A 16,965-nucleotide genomic window follows, 5' to 3' on the forward strand; every position below is an offset into this window, starting at 1 on the left:
CGTAGTACTATTTCTATTATTGAAGTTAATAAAGGCATAAATGGCGCTCCGTAGAGATGTAGAGAATGCTCCAGTCGTCAGAATGACGCTCTGAATATACCTCTAATATCATTGGAAATCACTTTTCAGTCTGGAGTACGCCCTCTAGACTTGGCTTATTACACCCATGTTACACCTCTCTGGAGCAATTGCGGTTTGCTGCAGCACGTCCCTGAGAGTGAGGCATACATTTATTGTATTTGTCTTGAGGTATTGCCTGTTGAAGAATAGCACGGGCTATTCCATTATACTGTGGGTAATTACGTCAAATTTATAATGCTCCCCGGAAATGACATCTATTATTTTTTCAAACAACATGTATAAGAATCTTCAGTACCCCACCATGCTTAGGGCTGAGCAAAGATAATTTTGAAAAATAGAGCTGCATAGGTTCCATTAACCCCATACAAAAACCATCGGAGACAAACTATCTGTTTAAAACAATATTCTGGAACGGTGCGGCCATACACGCCACCAACTACCATAAACGTTTATTCATAATATACGGTATTAAATACAAATCTTGCATGAATCGGACATTTCGCTACCAATGTAGCAACAAAATTAAGGGTTATATTGATATAAGTTAAATACGTTTATCAGGTAAAAATTAATTAACGTCAATTTTCGGCGAGTTCCTATATATGCAGCCTTGAATTTTAAATAGGGGATGGAGGCGTAGACACCAAATATTTGAGCGTCAGGCCCCCATCGGGAGGGCCTTTGGCGAAGCGATTTTAGGCAATTAATTGGTCGGAATTGGTACTCTTCTTGCACATAAAATTCATGATAAAACCGGCACCACTAGTCTAGTTGGCCCGAAATGACACCCTACACGAAAATAAAAATCGCGAGCGGGCAGTAGCCTATGCTCGCATTTATTAATACAATTAATTACATACTGAACATATATTATAATTTAGCAATTCTATTTCTATTTTCTATCAATGTGCTCCACTTTTGCCCAATGTGGTCCACACAGTGTATTAACATACGAAACTATAATTAAATTAGTGACTTATTTCTATTCTATATCACTGTGCTCCAAATTTGATTAACTGGACCAGTTACCGGAGTACTATTTCTATTACAGTATTCGGAAGTAAATAAAGGCATAAATAGCGCTCCGTAGCTAGAGAAATTGAGTATGTTCCAGTCGTCACTGCTCTGCATTCTTTTGGTATAGGGTGGTATTCTTTGGTAGGCTTATGACTAACCCCAGAAAACAAACAAAATAAAACGTGAAATGTTGACAAATAAAATGATAGGCGTAGGCCTAGTTTGTGTTGAATTTCCAGGAAAAGTAGAAAATGTTCATAATTTGATGGAATGTTTTAAAGGCCAGGAAACCCTTTCAATGGTATGGTAATTTTAGGCGCCGCAATAGGCCCCTACTAGTAGGCCTAGGCTAGCCTAGACTTATAGAAGCCTAGACTAAGCTAGGGCCTAGCCTTGACTTAGGCCTAGGCCTAGATAGACCTACCCTAACTAGGATACCTAAAAAAAATATAATTGGTAATATTGTATTATTATTGTAACTAGCAGTAACCCATGCTTTGCACGGTCTTTTATGCCTTAATAATAATATGTGGTTATACTTTGCATGTATACTAAAACTAAAAGCGCACTCTGATAAAATTACTTTGACAAATTATCAAAATAAAAACCAATTGTATTATCAAGAATAAAATTCGGAATTATTTTATGGCCATTGATTTTGTTATACACTATCCCTTCACTTTCAAATATTTGTAAGCTAAAAAATGAAAGCAATACTGGATATGGAATTTTAGACTTTACTTTTTACTGTTCAGACGAAAATAAAAGACGCTAAACAAAAAATTGTGCTGTGTGAATTAGTTAGATGATACGCGCAAACACTAACGAAAGTATAAAATACCAAACATGACATTTTGCGCATGTAAAAAATTCCCGCACGCGCAAACGATTTTATGCTCGAAAATCATGTTTTCTCTATTGAATTGTGATTTTCCAGCCTTTCCTAGTCATTTTTAAAAAGATTGACATCATTTCAAATTAAAATGACGTCATACGAACACGTTGATCTAGACCATTTGTGTGCGTTTTAGTTGCAAAAGTTACAAAATATTGTCAAAATTATGCCTATTTTGAATCTATTATAGCTCCTCAGGATCGACAGTAACCCCCAATTTTTTAAACTTATAAGCAGATATGCAGAATCTCGGATGTTGTGACGTCATCGTATGGCCACACGAATGTAAAATATAGAATTTTTGTCTTTTTCGTTATTGCTCATCACATTTAATAGAGCGCATCTCGCTTATCCATATTCTATTTCTCTCTCGAGATTTTATTATTGTCTAGGTCAATATTTACATTTTTATGACGTCATAATGTCTAACAATTTAAATAACGTGGGTCACTTATTTTCATCTTTACATTTGCTATCTTTATGTTACATTTTGATTATTATGTTACAAATTGGATTAAAAGATGGGTCAACATATACAGTGTATTCCGTAAATACTGTTACAGTATGCTTTATGACACAAAAGTGGTAAAATTCAGCCCTGTAAACATTATTTAATACATGTCATAGGATGGCATAATAATTGTCGGCGTTCATATTTAATGTATGTGCATGTGGCGTTTTCGTGGATAACACAAACTTGTCAAAGTGAAGAATTCAATCTACCGGTAGTTCTTCTTTCCACGATTTGTGTGCGCAGCATATCCCCTTGCTTGTGAACATAACTTGGTAAAAAAATTGGCTTTGAAGTGTAGATGTGCAGGAAACTTTGTTATATGATGTAAGTTATGCGCGATTTTATGAAATTTTATTTATATGGTTGATCATAAATTCTAAACAAAAATGTATTTTTCAATGAAACTTTACAAATGTGTATTTCATACTATGGAGCAACTTTTGACATGATAAAAATACTGTGCTACGCAAAAAATTATGCGAGTACGCGTATTTGAAATTCCAAAATGCGCAAAATTAATTTCTAATCAATTTCGTGTACATTTCAGGCCATTTTGAGCATTTCAAAATTTTCAATATTTGTTGAGTTCATACAAAGCGTAGAAAAATGGTTTTTGCAATTAATTTTTGTTCTTCATACCTTCTGTAGCAGATTTCATTCATTTTATTGAACTTTAATTGCAAAATAACGACGCACATGCATGTTAAATAATTTGTAATTTAATGCAAATTTGTGCAAAAATATATCTATTTTTAATCAGTTATAGCTCCCCAGGATGGTCGGTGACCCTATTTAAAAAAAAATTATCGAAGCTGATGAGTTGTAGATTCATGTAAAATGCGTTGTTGAGAATATATGTATATATATATGTTTTATATGTCATCAATCATATTACAAAATTATAATGTAGGTGAATCCCGTAATTTACCTATACTGTATATTCTATTTTATATGGCGCCCTACAAAGAACACAGCACCTAACATTAACAATACTAGTATTATACATTAATGTTAATAATTAAATTAATAAAATTAACTTTCCGCACTTGTATTTTAATATACAACATGCATGTTTTGTTTGTGCGGATAACCTAACTCGTCCAAAGTGGCCAATCTAGTTTACATTAACAACAACCAACATGTTTCTGAGCATGTGCAGACTGACTTATCAAAACTATGGATTTTACAGTACATACTACCATGGATTAAAGAATAGAAGGATATGCATCGACGGTGACATCAAACGATTTTCCAACGAGCTTGCCTATACTAAAGCACTGCTGCCAATCAAACAAACATGCTCATTGAACTCTGTGTCTCTAACTGCGGCCCTCTATAGAACGCTGCGAATCGACTGTTACATTTTTTGAGAACAAAACGTAGCCATGTATAAATCGTATGCACAGTCTGATTGTTCTATTGCTAAGCAGTGGTTTCTACATGAATCTCCTTAATTATCGATGTGATTATATTTAAATTGTAGTGCCTGGTGATTGGCTATGTCATCCACATCACATCCAATCACCGGGCCTAATTGAATGAAAACTGCGATCCCTGATCCGGGATTGGCTGGCTATGTATAGTTGCGATACGTCACCACTGACTCTACTACTCTCTAGCGCTCGTTTCGTTTTGATAAGTAGACGAACAAATGAAGCATAAAAGTATCTTGTCTATTACTGTATTATTATTCCCACAAGAAGTAGACAACGATGAGTATGTAGATCATGATTACACGTTGTAGCTACTACACCTAAGATCAGCCTACCAATGGGCCTATCTAGGCCTACATCAATGTCGACAAATCATAGGGTTTACTAGTAAGCCTAGAAGGCCTGGGCCTAGTATCCTTGCTGTAATTTTACATGTAGGCTGAGACTAATTGTTGTTGTCTACTACAGATCATAAAATGCTACTTTAGGTCATAAAAACATTAGCGTAAATCAATCGCGGCAGATTTCGAACATGGCAAAATTAATGTTTTTTAAACCCAAAGGGTACTACAATTTACAAACAATTTGTATTTAATCTTGTAATCTTACATTACATTAGCTAGCGCTAAAAATATAAAATATTAATCATGCCACCAAGATAAGAGCAAGCGAAAGCATAGCCATTAAGATTAAAAGTTGTTGAGCATGTGCAGTTAACAATATATTAGGCATGCGTTGTTAACGACGGTTAATTAAACTGTGTTTATTTTATAACATTGTGGGCGGTCCACGCTATGTCGGCTAGAGTCATGCAAGGTTTGATCTCAAACTGATGCATATCCTTCTATTCCTTAATCCATGATACTACTAAATTTATACAAAGCACTGTCTGGTTTTAATAATTTTAAAATATCTTTTTAAAGGTTCTGGCAGATAAGAATAAGAAATTAAGCTTATATTTTCGACCTAATGATCCATATTCACACTGTTGTACTGGAGAGGTGGTGCCAACAGAAAGGATCCTCTTGAAGGTTTATCACCGAAGATTGAAAAAAGGGTCAAATACTTCTAATGAGAGAGGGGTAAAAGATGACATTAAAACTGAGATTATTGGAGTTATTGAAACAAGCTACAAGTTTAAAAGTAAGAATATGCCTTATTCATTAAATACATAAACCTGTATATGTCACTATGAGGAATTTATTTACAATATACATACCTTACCTTTATTTATAAAAGAAAGGCAGCAAAAAGGTCCACTTTTTTAGGCCTAGACTGACATTTTTCAAAATTGTCTTACTAGGCCATAAGCAGTAAATCGTATCATTTCATCTCGTTCCAGTGTTAGGGGTCTAGAATTTCTTAGCATAGTCATCGCATCAGACCTTGTGCAATGTGTTTTTCACACAGTATTTTTTTTATGTGCCATCAAAAATGGAAAAAGTTGGCTACCCTAAATCTGATTCAAAGGGCCTCAAATTACGCTAGAACATGTTACTTCTGGTGGCGAACATTGGCAGATCCTTGGCTCCCAGCCTAGTGTGCTGGCTTTGCTTGCATGTCTGCGTTGATGATTAATTGACAACAACAATATATTGCTGAACAATTCTGTTTTAATTTCATCACAATCGGACTACGAAATGTTCACTTTCTTACGACCAGTAATTTTAAGTAGTTGGTATTATTAATAAAATATGTAATTTTTATATTTGAATTATCATATTGGCCTTCCACCTGCTGCCATTAAAAATTGCGTTAATCTATAGAATATTAAATTATGCATTTGACCATGAGTATGTTGATACCGTGTCCTGTGTACTCACGTACAACAAACATGTTTTAATTTAATATATGGCTAAGATAAGAAGTGGTTTCTTCATAAATCTCCTTAATTATTATTATTGTGATTATATTTAAATTGTAGTGCCTGGTGATTGGCTAGTGGTTATGTCATCCTCATCACATCCAATCACCGGACCTAATTGAATGAAAACTGCGATCCCTGATCTACTACTACGCTAGCGCTCGTTCGTTTTCGCAAGGTAACCTTAACCATGAACAAACGAAGCATAAAAGTACCTTGTCTATTATTACTACAACAGTTGACAGTTGATTGGCCTATATCAATGTTGGCAAATCATAGGGTTTACTAGTAAGCCTAGAAGGCCTGGGCCTAGTATCCTTGCTGATTTTGTAATTTTACATGTAGGCTGAGACAACAACTAGTTGTTGTCTCAGATGTAGGGCTACTACAGGTCATAAAATGCTACTTTAAGGGTACTACAATTTACAAACAATTTGTAATTAATCTTGTAATTACATTTATTAATAATTTGTCGCATAAAGTTTTTTCATCGTCATAGCAGCTACTGTAGCACTAAAAATATAAAATATTAATCATGCCACCAAGATAAGAGCGCGCGAAAGCATAGGTTAAAGGTTGTTGTGCAGTAAACAATATATTAGGCACGCGACCGTTACGTAGTTAACAACGGTTAATTATACTGTGTTTATTTTATAACATTGTGGGCGGTCCGCGCTATGTCGGCTAGAGTCATGCAAGGTTTGATCTCAAACTGATGCATATCCTTCTATTCCTTAATCCATGGTCTAATGGATGTCTATCTTGAAAAATACCCGCACACAATAATACAAGGATGTTTCGCATTTTCCTATCTCCTCCTACGATAGTTGTTTTTAATAGCTGAAAACCAGTTGAACAGCTCCAGTACAGAATCATAATGTTGAAGACTATTTTGATAGATTTAATATACGTTTATATAAATGTATTGATTCCAATCTCTGTTTCACAAGTGTCTAAGACGTCGTAAAGGCAAGTACACTCATAACAGAAATTCGATCCATTTAAAAAAAAATCTGTGCTGCAAAGGTTGGATATAGTTTTTTTTAAACAGATAATGAGCTAGCGTTTTCAGTCGCCATCTATTATGTACAAAACTTTATTATTGCAGTTAAACCACCCAAACATGACATGACTGAGTAGCATTGTAAAGCCAGTAGAAGATAGGCCTACGGTACGAAGGATCACATGCCCTAAACGCCAGAACAACTTTGGTGGGTAGGAACCAATTTAAGTATGAATTGGCTGTAAGAAACAATTGAAAACCATTAGGCCTACTAATTAAGTTGAGTTAGATAATTTAATATTGATTGACAATTAAAGCGAATTTATGACTTACCCCGAATAGAGGTGGTTTTCACAAATTGTTTTACATTATATAAACATATACAAATAAACTAAAAATAATAATATTACTGACAGTTGCTTCTTACCGTTTGTATTAATTTACCTCCGCCAAGGAAGTATATGTAATCGATCGCGTGTGTTTGTTACTTGGCCAAATTGAAAATTGGCCAAGTATGTTGATCTGTTTGGTTTGTGTGTGTGTTTATTTGTTACTTGGCCAAATTGAAAATTGGCCAAGTATGCTGATTGGTGCGGTTTGTGTGTTTGTTTGTTTATCATCACTCTAGCGCTCACAATTTTGATTCGAATGACTCCAAATTACTGCCATACATGTCGGTGCAAGGACGACAGTGCCCAATTTTGGTTACATTTTTAGAATTATTGTCAGACCTGCTAGTGTTAAAAAGATAGGACAGAATTTTCACAAGCCGGTGAGCAGTCTTAAAGTAACAAGTAAACTTAAATTGCATTTTCTCGAGAACTACTTGTCCAAAAAACTTCATTTTTGTACAAGAGGCAAGAGTTACAATTTGTGATTTGTAATTTTAAAACTTAATTAGATTTAATATACAGGTTTTTTGATGCGAATAGTTTAAAAACCTATTTCTTATCAAATTCAGCCATGAGTTTTTCGCGTGGTTGCTGTTCTATTGTTAGTCGACTGAAGCTATTGTTAGTTGAAAGGCTGGTTACATAAACTTTACACCAAACTTGTATACACATGATTGTAGTGAATAAATCACACAGCATTAAGACACACACTTTTGGTGAAAATCGGGTCAAGGTCCAGGAGGCCAATTTTGATTTGGCCAAGTATCGTGCTATCCGCGAGGGCTAGTTTGTTTGTTTGTTTGTCATCACTCTAGCGGTCACAATTTTGATTCGAATGACTCCAAATTACTGCCATACATGTCGACTGGTGCAAGGACGACACTGCCCATTTTTGGTGAAAATCCGGACCATGGTCCCAATTCTGGACCACTTTTTAGAATTATTTTCAGGCCTGCTAGTGTTAAAAGATAGGACAGAATTTTCAAAAGCCGCTGAGCAGTCTTAAAGTAACAAGTAAACTAAAATTGCATTTTCTCGAGAACTACTTGTCCAAAAAACTTCATTTTTGTACAATAGGCAAGAGTTTTAATTTGTGATGTGTAATTTTAAAACATAATTTGATTTAATGTACACCTTTTTTGATGCGAGAAAATAGGCGATTATTGATTTATATATCATGCTCTGAAGATGTTGGGGGATTAGGTTACATGACTTTCTCAAGTAAAACAAACCAGGCAGGACCTTTTCTTTAACATGATTAGTTTGCTTCTCCCATGATAAATTATAGACACCTAAATGTTTACAAGTCTGAACCCTTTTTAAACGTTCACCATTGATATTTAAGTTAAGATCCTTATCTATTAATTTTGCTAATTTGTTGTTAGTCCCAATAAACTTACATTCTGTCTTCTTTACATTTGTTACATGATAACCAATTTTGTATATTTCCTAAATCAATATTAATTTTAGTTGATGACATCATCTATATCATGAGATGTATAATATAGAGCAGTGTCATCTGATACATACTGATTTTTACATTAAAAACATGCTTAGGTAGGTCATTTATATAGAAGGAACAATAGTGGGCCTAGAATGGAGCTGGGGGATTTATTGCATTGATTTGAACCTACACAATTTACATTTGTGATTTGCGTACGATTTTGACCTTTATTGGTCATGTGATTTGTTTTATTGCGCAATTACTATGTTCTATGCGTTTATTGATATGGGTGCAATGGAATAAAATGATCAGTATTACATTTCCATTCCAGTGATACCATGGATGACCAACTTTAGTGTGGAACGTCGGCCATTTTGAAATACAAAATGTGGTCGAAAAAAATGGCATCTAACTTTTTTTTTCATCTCAAGAATAACAAAATTAGCTAAAAAAATATATTTTCGCACAAATATCGAGCTGGAAGACATAATCTGTACTATAAGCAGTGTGGTCAAATTTCTATAACAATGTCATGTTTATATGTATATATTTCTAACCGTTCTGCCTCTGTTTTGAACCTGACCTGGAATCTGGTTGTCCTGGCAATGGTATTCCCTAACAATGTGCGTCCCCTGTTGATCTAGTATCATGGTCTATACAGGCTTTTATTTATTTATCTATTATTAATCTTAAGTATAGTTGGCCTCCTATCACATGCCCCTTGTGGTTTCTTGGAAAATACAAAATAGGGGTTTCGGAGCATTCTGACAATCTATATTAATTTTAAATTTTAGCATATTTTTACCATTTTGTTAACTTACACATGCATAGCCTGTCACTTTTGACATGCTTGTATAACATGGTTTTAAGTTGAAAAGTGAATAAAATATGATGAAATTTCTAAAGAAAGGTTACACCCAATATGCACTAATAGCTAGAGGGCGTTAGGTTCAGTAATCGAAGGTCACAGCAGCACGAGGTCAGCACCCTACAAAACGATACACGATGTACAGTATTAGATGTCGAACCACAATGCAGCTATCTTACTACTACAGTAGATATGGTAGAAACCTCATACCGTAGATTACTAGCAGAATTTACATTATTCTCTTTCTTTCTCTTAATATCCAAAAACAACATGTTAGCAAACACATTCTTGATTAAAAATATCTTTCCCTCATAGAACAATACCGTATAATTATTCCATTATTATTATTTTATTTATATAGTGCTTTTCCAAATTAGTGTAAAATGATCAAAGCGCTTTACATCAGCAGACCCAACAATGAGTTACTTCTTAGGAAATAGATGTGTTTTGAGGGCTTTTTTAAATTTTAAAACCGTGGTTTGTTCCCGGATCACAGACGGGAGTTCGTTCCACATCACTGGTCCAAATTTTGAGAAAGTATTATTTCCAGAGGTCCGCTTTTCGAGACAGTGATCCAATCTAGTGTGATCTATCTCGGACCTCAGGCCTCTCTTAGCACATCTATACACCCGTAAGAGATTGCTCAGATAACAGGGCGCATTATTATTTATACAATTGTAGACATGAAGTAACACTTTAAAAGTGATTCTACTTTCAACAGGTAGCCAATGCAATTCATAAAGCAGAGGTCTAGAACTAACAAACATAGGTACTTGGTAAATTAACCTGGCAGCCCGATTCTGAAGCTTTTGTAATCTTGAAATGTTATGTTTGGACATTCCAACAAATAGTGAGTTACAATAATCTAACCTGGATAGAATTAGTGACCTCATAGCCTCGGTACACATTTTTTTGTCTAAACAATTTCTTATTCTACGCAATGCCCTTAAGAAAAAATTTACAGTACGGCAGACATTATCAATGTGGGGTGTCATACAAAGAAAAACATCAAACACCACACCAAGATTTCTAACTGTGTTGGAGGGTTTAACAATAATTTCACCAATATTCAGTTGAATATTTCTATTACTAATGTCGACTTTTGGTGGAGTTAAAACTAATAACTCCGTTTTTGATTCATTAAGTTTAAGTTGATTTTTGTACATCCAAATACTAAGATCATTAATACATTTAGTAATTCTATAAATGGCAACTTCGAGATCCCCTGGCACTTTAGGGTTAAAGCTGGTATACAATTGAGTGTCGTCTGCGTATAGATGAAAAAATATCCCATGAGACTTAATAATGTCAGCAATAGGTGAATGTAAGTGGTAAAAAGTGGGGGACTAATTGTGGACCCTTGAGGGACACCGGAGCTAAGATGAAATTTACTTGATTCAGATCCATTTAAAATGACTTTACAATATCTGTCTTCAACGTATGTTTTAATCCAGTTACTAGCATTTCCTATTACCACATAGTTATGTCTGTTTACAAGTATATGGTGATCTACCGTGTCGAAGGCTGCGGATAAATCTAGAAGTACCAGTATCACCACACGACCCTTAGAGAATTCCTGCAGGATATCAGTTTTAAGCTTTAACAGTGCTGTCTCTGTACTAAATTTGGGTTTGTAAGCAGATTGTAACGGCTCCATGAGGTCGTTTTCAATACAATAATTATTAAAAGCACTCAAGACTGGCCTTTCAATTAGTTTTCCAAGAGTTGGCAAATTTAAGACAGGTCGGAAATTTGCCAAAACATTTTGGTCAAGTGAGGGTTTTGTAATGATAGGTGTAACAGCACCTATTCTTAGACTTTGTGGAAAAACACCCGATGTGTATGAACTATTTGCAATGTGCGTAAAAACAGGGGAGATCACCTGAGTACATTTCTTAAGCAGCCATGTAGGCATAGGGTCTAATGGACTGGACTTTATTTATATGGACTTATGAATTTTATTAATTATTTCAAACATGTCATCAGTCTTAACTAATGGGAACGTTGTAAGACTACAATCAGTTTCAGGAATAAATGTCTGCTCCACAGGCAAGGTGACTATACCACTACTGTTAGTTTCAACTAGACGATCATCAATAAAAGCCTTAATATTTACAACTTTGTCTCTATAATTAGCAAAATCTTGACATAAAACCTTGTTTGAATGGCACGTAGGAATACTACTCTTAAATTTACCTAACAGTTTATACAGTGCATTATACATTTCTTTGGGTCTAGAGTTTACAAAAATAGATTTAAAATATGTAGTTTTTTCCTTAATTACAAGATTGCATACAAGTTTTTGTTGCGCATCAAAAATAGCCTTATCTATGTCGCTCTTAGTCTTTCTCCATCTACGTTCAAGTCCTCGTCTGATACGTCGCTCGCTGTCAATCTTATTCGTGTACCAGCTTGGCTTGCTAACAAATTTGCGCACACGTGTTTTCACTGGGCAGATATCGTCAAGAATCGATCTAACAGCATTATCGTACATTATGGCTTGCTTGTCAGGGTCGTCTAATTGGAAGATTACAGCAAGTTTTTCTTTAAGCAAAAGTTGATAAAAGAGCGTGATTTACAAATTATTTTAGACTGATCTTGTTTATCATAGTCAAGCGCGACTTTCACGATATGGTGATCTGAACCGTAAGGTAGAACTGTGCAATCTGTGACAGTACTATCGTCGACGCGACACAAAACATGATCCAGAATATGACCTTTGGCATGAGTCGGTTCCTTTACAGTTTGAATAAAATCATGATCACGTAAAATTTGTAGATACTGCGCAACAAAATTGTCTATGTGGTTATCTACGTGTACATTCATATCCCCAACAATCAGTGGTTTTCCAGACAGACATTTCATACATGAATTCGGTAAATTCATCAATAAACTGTGAATGTTTTAATCCGTTTTCGTTCGACGGCGGCGGACGGTATACAACAATTAATCTCAGGGATTTGTTGGGATCATAAATACATCCATGCTCAAACGATTTAAAGGAACCCGAGATAGGTGATCTAATACATTTCAGCTGCGCCTTATACACTATACCACCCCCGCTACCTTCTTTACGCGGAAAGTTATGAAAATCGTATCCGATTGGTGTGCACTCCTGACGAACAACTGAAGCGTTTTCATCACTGAGCCAAGACTCTGTGATAACCAAAATATCAATTTCGGACTCAATTAATAGGTCGAAGATAGTTGTAGTTTTGTTGCACATAGATCGTGCATTCCAGACATACAGAATAACATTGCTATTTGTACCGTTTTCTTGTACTAGTTTCCATGCGTCATCAATAGTACTGTAATACCCATCTCTATGACTATGCATTATAATCTAGGCCTGACAGCACCACCGTCGACACAAATTACAGTAACGGAACTCATCTCACACATGCGAGTCGAATCAATGAACAGTAAATACACTAGGCTTATCTCAGTACCGTATACATTATAACTTGTCCTAGTATAGTGCCAATAATTATAACGCATAAAGTAATCGCTCACAGTATTTGTTACCCTACTGGTAAATTACCCGAACATTCCTATCCAGACATAATTTATCGTTACCTATGTTGTCACATTTTATAATCATTCACGGCAACATACAGTGTGATTTATCCCTTAAAATACTGTTTCTATAGATTCATGCTTCATCGTTCGTTCCTACATAATTTCTAAATAAGTAAACTCATCTATGTTCTACTTCCTGACAATTTACTTAATGAAATAACCCAGTTATCTTTAAGACAATAATGATACACGATGTACAGTATTAGATGTCGAACCACAATGGCCGCATCACTCATGTTATCGTCTTCTCATTGTTTGGACGGTACCAATCGCTACAAGGGGTATCCCTTAATGGTACAAATTTTTAGGGGGCGCTATTTTTATATCTTTATTTCAAACTATAACAATTGTAAAACAGAAATCGGGCAAAAAGAGTGCAATTTTTTAAACGCTTAAAATTGCCTGAAACGACTCTAATTCCATCGAAAATAAATTTTGACAATTTTAGGCGTGCATACGCATGCGATATGCTATGCACGTAACTGTAGTGCCATATGATGAAATATGCCCTGAAATTTATGAGTACCAAATTTGGTTGAATTATACATGCTTGGGAATCGTATGTAGACCGCGTAATTTTTAATTACGCACCGTGAAAAGATAATCACATCGATTCCTGGCAATAAGGAATATACTCTGAAAAATTTACGTAGCTAGATGAAACTGATATCAAGATAATTGATGGACAAATTAATGTTAAGGAAAGAATAAATAAATAAAGATTCTGACAAAATCAATAAGGTTATTACACATGATAATGCATTTAACCTAATAAGCAAACCCAATAGAAAAAACTTGATGAACAATAAACAAAATGTTGTACGTGCATATACATGCAATTTTTAAAACCGTATCTATTTTTCTTCCAGGTTTTGTTGATTTTCAGTACCTTCCAATGACAAAAAGAAGCTCTAATACTTGTGAATCAATTCTCGATAAAATTGTTCCTAGTAAATTAGAAGACTCATCTTACTTTAAACGAGATGTGCCTTTATTTCTTTTACCTGAAGTATTCTCGCGCACTGATGTTTCTTGTGATTACAACTACAAACAAGAGAAACAAGTACAAAGAATAAAAAGCAAAATATTACACGAGGCTCATTTAGTTGGAACTGATAGAGATCGAAGAAATAACAATGCAATATTTTTGAAATTTGAAGACAAAGGGATTCCCATTGAACCAATGCCAGCTGCTGTAGAAGTGCTGAAGAGGTATAAACTTAATGATGATGTTAACATGGTAAAGAAAGTAAGAAACCATTTAATTCAGTTCTACTGTAGCCATGTAGGCCTTTTGTCAGGAGGTTGTGGAGGGTGAGCGTGTGATCAAACCCGGCCGTTTGCTAGTAAACTCCAATTGGACAATAACAAAATCATTAATAAATAAAATGAATTAAAAAAATTAAATAAAAAGAATTAAAGGTCCATATTTTGGTCATTTATTTTCTTACCTCAGACCCAACCATAGTGTTGCTGTGGTGGTAGAGTCCTCCTCAATCCTACCACTACTGAGGCGAATGCAAGATTTTGTTATAGTGGGTGCGAGGAAAAAAACTCTAAACTCTAAACAACCATGGTTGGGGCTGAGAGGGTGGCATGAGGTAAGAAAATGTGATCCACTGGCCAATGTAGTTTAAATTGCCTCAGTTAATGTAATATAATCATTATTTTTACAATATGTCAACAATTTCAGGGAAAGTGTCTAATCATTGGGAATATTGACTTCTCTTGAGGGCTCAAAATAGCATTTCATGGCAATATAACAATGTGATGACCAATCAGATGTCATAATGTCATTCTATGAAAAGACACCGACCAACAGAATATAACAAACAATTCAATTGTCCAAATGTACCATAACATTTTGATAAAAACTAAACACTTTTTCAAATAAAACCAGAACTTCCCCCCAATTGTTCTTCGCCACGAACCAAATCTAGACAAAAAACACAATTGTATTTTTAGGTGATCATTTAGAATAAAATGATCACCTATTGTTATTGTAATATACGGATTAGTAGAGCGCCCTCTATGTTAGAGAATAAGGAATATTTCTGTGTATTTATTAACGGTACAAGCATTTATATTGGCGACGATAAATACGTGAGTTAATATAATATGTGAATGCCTATGAAGGATAAGTTGACAAAATAATATAACTTAATTGAAGATAAATTAAGAGAATGGCGTCACACGACCTGTTATCTCGCACGCTGACTAGATTTGACCCAGATGAAAACCCGTCCAACACAGCGGCGAGGTGGGAAAAATGGATAGTCAGGCTTGATACGTACTTCATAGCAAAGAGTATCACAAAGGATGAACAAAAAAGGCCTAACTGTTGCTTTTAGCCGGGATAAATTTCAAAATGTGAAAGAAAAACTAACACAACATTTCAGTCCAATGAAAGATACTGCCATGGCGATATATTTATTCAGAGAGTGTACCCCAACAACCAGACGAGGTAGTAGATCAATATGTGACACGGCTACGAAATATGGCCAAGCACTGTGAATTTGCTGATCTGGCTAAAGAACTAAGAGCACAAATTTTACAGAAAACTGTAAATAAGAAGTTGCGCAGAGAAATCTTGAAATGCCCTGATTGGACATTAGATAATGTTTTGAAGGAAGCGAGGGCTATAGAAGTGAGGTAAGAGCATCAGACATGGAAAAAGTAAAAATTCATAAAGTACAAACTCAAAACAGACCAGTTTTCAATCACAACCGCAAAATACAAAATGTCGGAACTGTGGAGGTGTATATCCTCATAGAGGAAGTTGTCCAGCCAAAGGCAAAACTTGTCACAATTGTAATAAGTTGAATCATTATGCCAGAGTATGCCGAAATAAACAAGGGACAAACAACACCAATAGATATAGTTCAAGCAGGCAGACACTTCGCACAGTACGTCAAGATCAACAACAACAGCAGTCAAACAGTGACAGTGATGAGTATTTATATGGTATGAAAAAAAGGAAAACAAAACGGTGGTCCTACAGTTCACGTCACCATAAATTGTTATCGATTTCCAATACTAATTGATACAGGAGCATCCATAAATGTCATTGATATAGACACACATCGGAAAATAAAGAATGCTGTGCTAACACCAGCAAATATAAAAGCGTATGGCTACAGAACACCCAATGAAATTTCTGGAGAAGTTTGTTGCGACCGTCTATGTGACGGAAAAAGTAAACAGTGGTTGTTTGTTAAGCAATCAAACTGCACAAGAGCTCGGATTGGTCAGTATTTATATCAATAACGTGGGAAATACTTGCACTTCCAAGATAAAAACGGCAGATCCCAAGATAACTGAAATGGTAGAAGCACATGTTTCAGTTTTTGAAGGTGTGGGAAAATTAAAAGAACATAAAGTTAAGTTAATAGTAAACAATGAGGCAGTGCCAGTGGCACAAAGCCAACGAAGAATCCCTTTTCATATGAGAGATAGGGTGAAAGAAGCTGTCGCAGACCTGGAACGCAGAGATATTATAGAAAGAGTTCCAGATGGACAGGCAACCCCATGGGTAAGTCCTGTGGTATTGGTTCCAAAGAAAAATGGAAATGTTCGATTGTGTGTTGATATGCGCAGGCCCAACAGTGCGATCAAGCGAACAAGACACCTCATTCCTACTGTGAATGACATCAGCTATGACCTACAGTAAATGGAGCCAAATACTTTTCAAAATTAGACCTAGATGAAGCTTACCAACTTATCAACTTGAGTTGCATCCAGATTGTCGCTACATCACAACCTTTAGTACACATGTAGGACTATATCGATACAAACGCTTATGTTATGGTATAAATGCAGCCTCAGAAGTATTTCAATATATCCTAAAACAACACCTATCTGGAATTAAAGGTTAT

At 35.2% G+C, this 16,965-nt stretch overlaps 1 protein-coding gene across 1 annotated transcript in view; it reads left to right on the top strand.

The window, feature by feature from the left end:
• Nucleotides 1-1,238: 1,238 nt before the first annotated feature.
• The window catches only part of LOC144836894 (general transcription factor 3C polypeptide 5-like), a 50,190-nt gene continuing 34,463 nt past the window's right edge, over nucleotides 1,239-16,965 (top strand). The window contains exons 1-3 of the mRNA XM_078691812.1: nucleotides 1,239-1,399; nucleotides 4,864-5,083; nucleotides 13,960-14,339. Of these exons, the coding sequence (XP_078547938.1) occupies nucleotides 1,286-1,399; nucleotides 4,864-5,083; nucleotides 13,960-14,339 (714 nt within the window). The 5' untranslated portion in view covers nucleotides 1,239-1,285. The remainder of the gene's footprint in view (nucleotides 1,400-4,863; nucleotides 5,084-13,959; nucleotides 14,340-16,965) is intronic.

The sequence above is a fragment of the Antedon bifida genome, chromosome 3 (assembly GCF_963402885.1).
Source record: "Antedon bifida chromosome 3, ecAntBifi1.1, whole genome shotgun sequence".
NCBI classification, from domain to species: Eukaryota; Metazoa; Echinodermata; class Crinoidea; order Comatulida; family Antedonidae; genus Antedon; species Antedon bifida.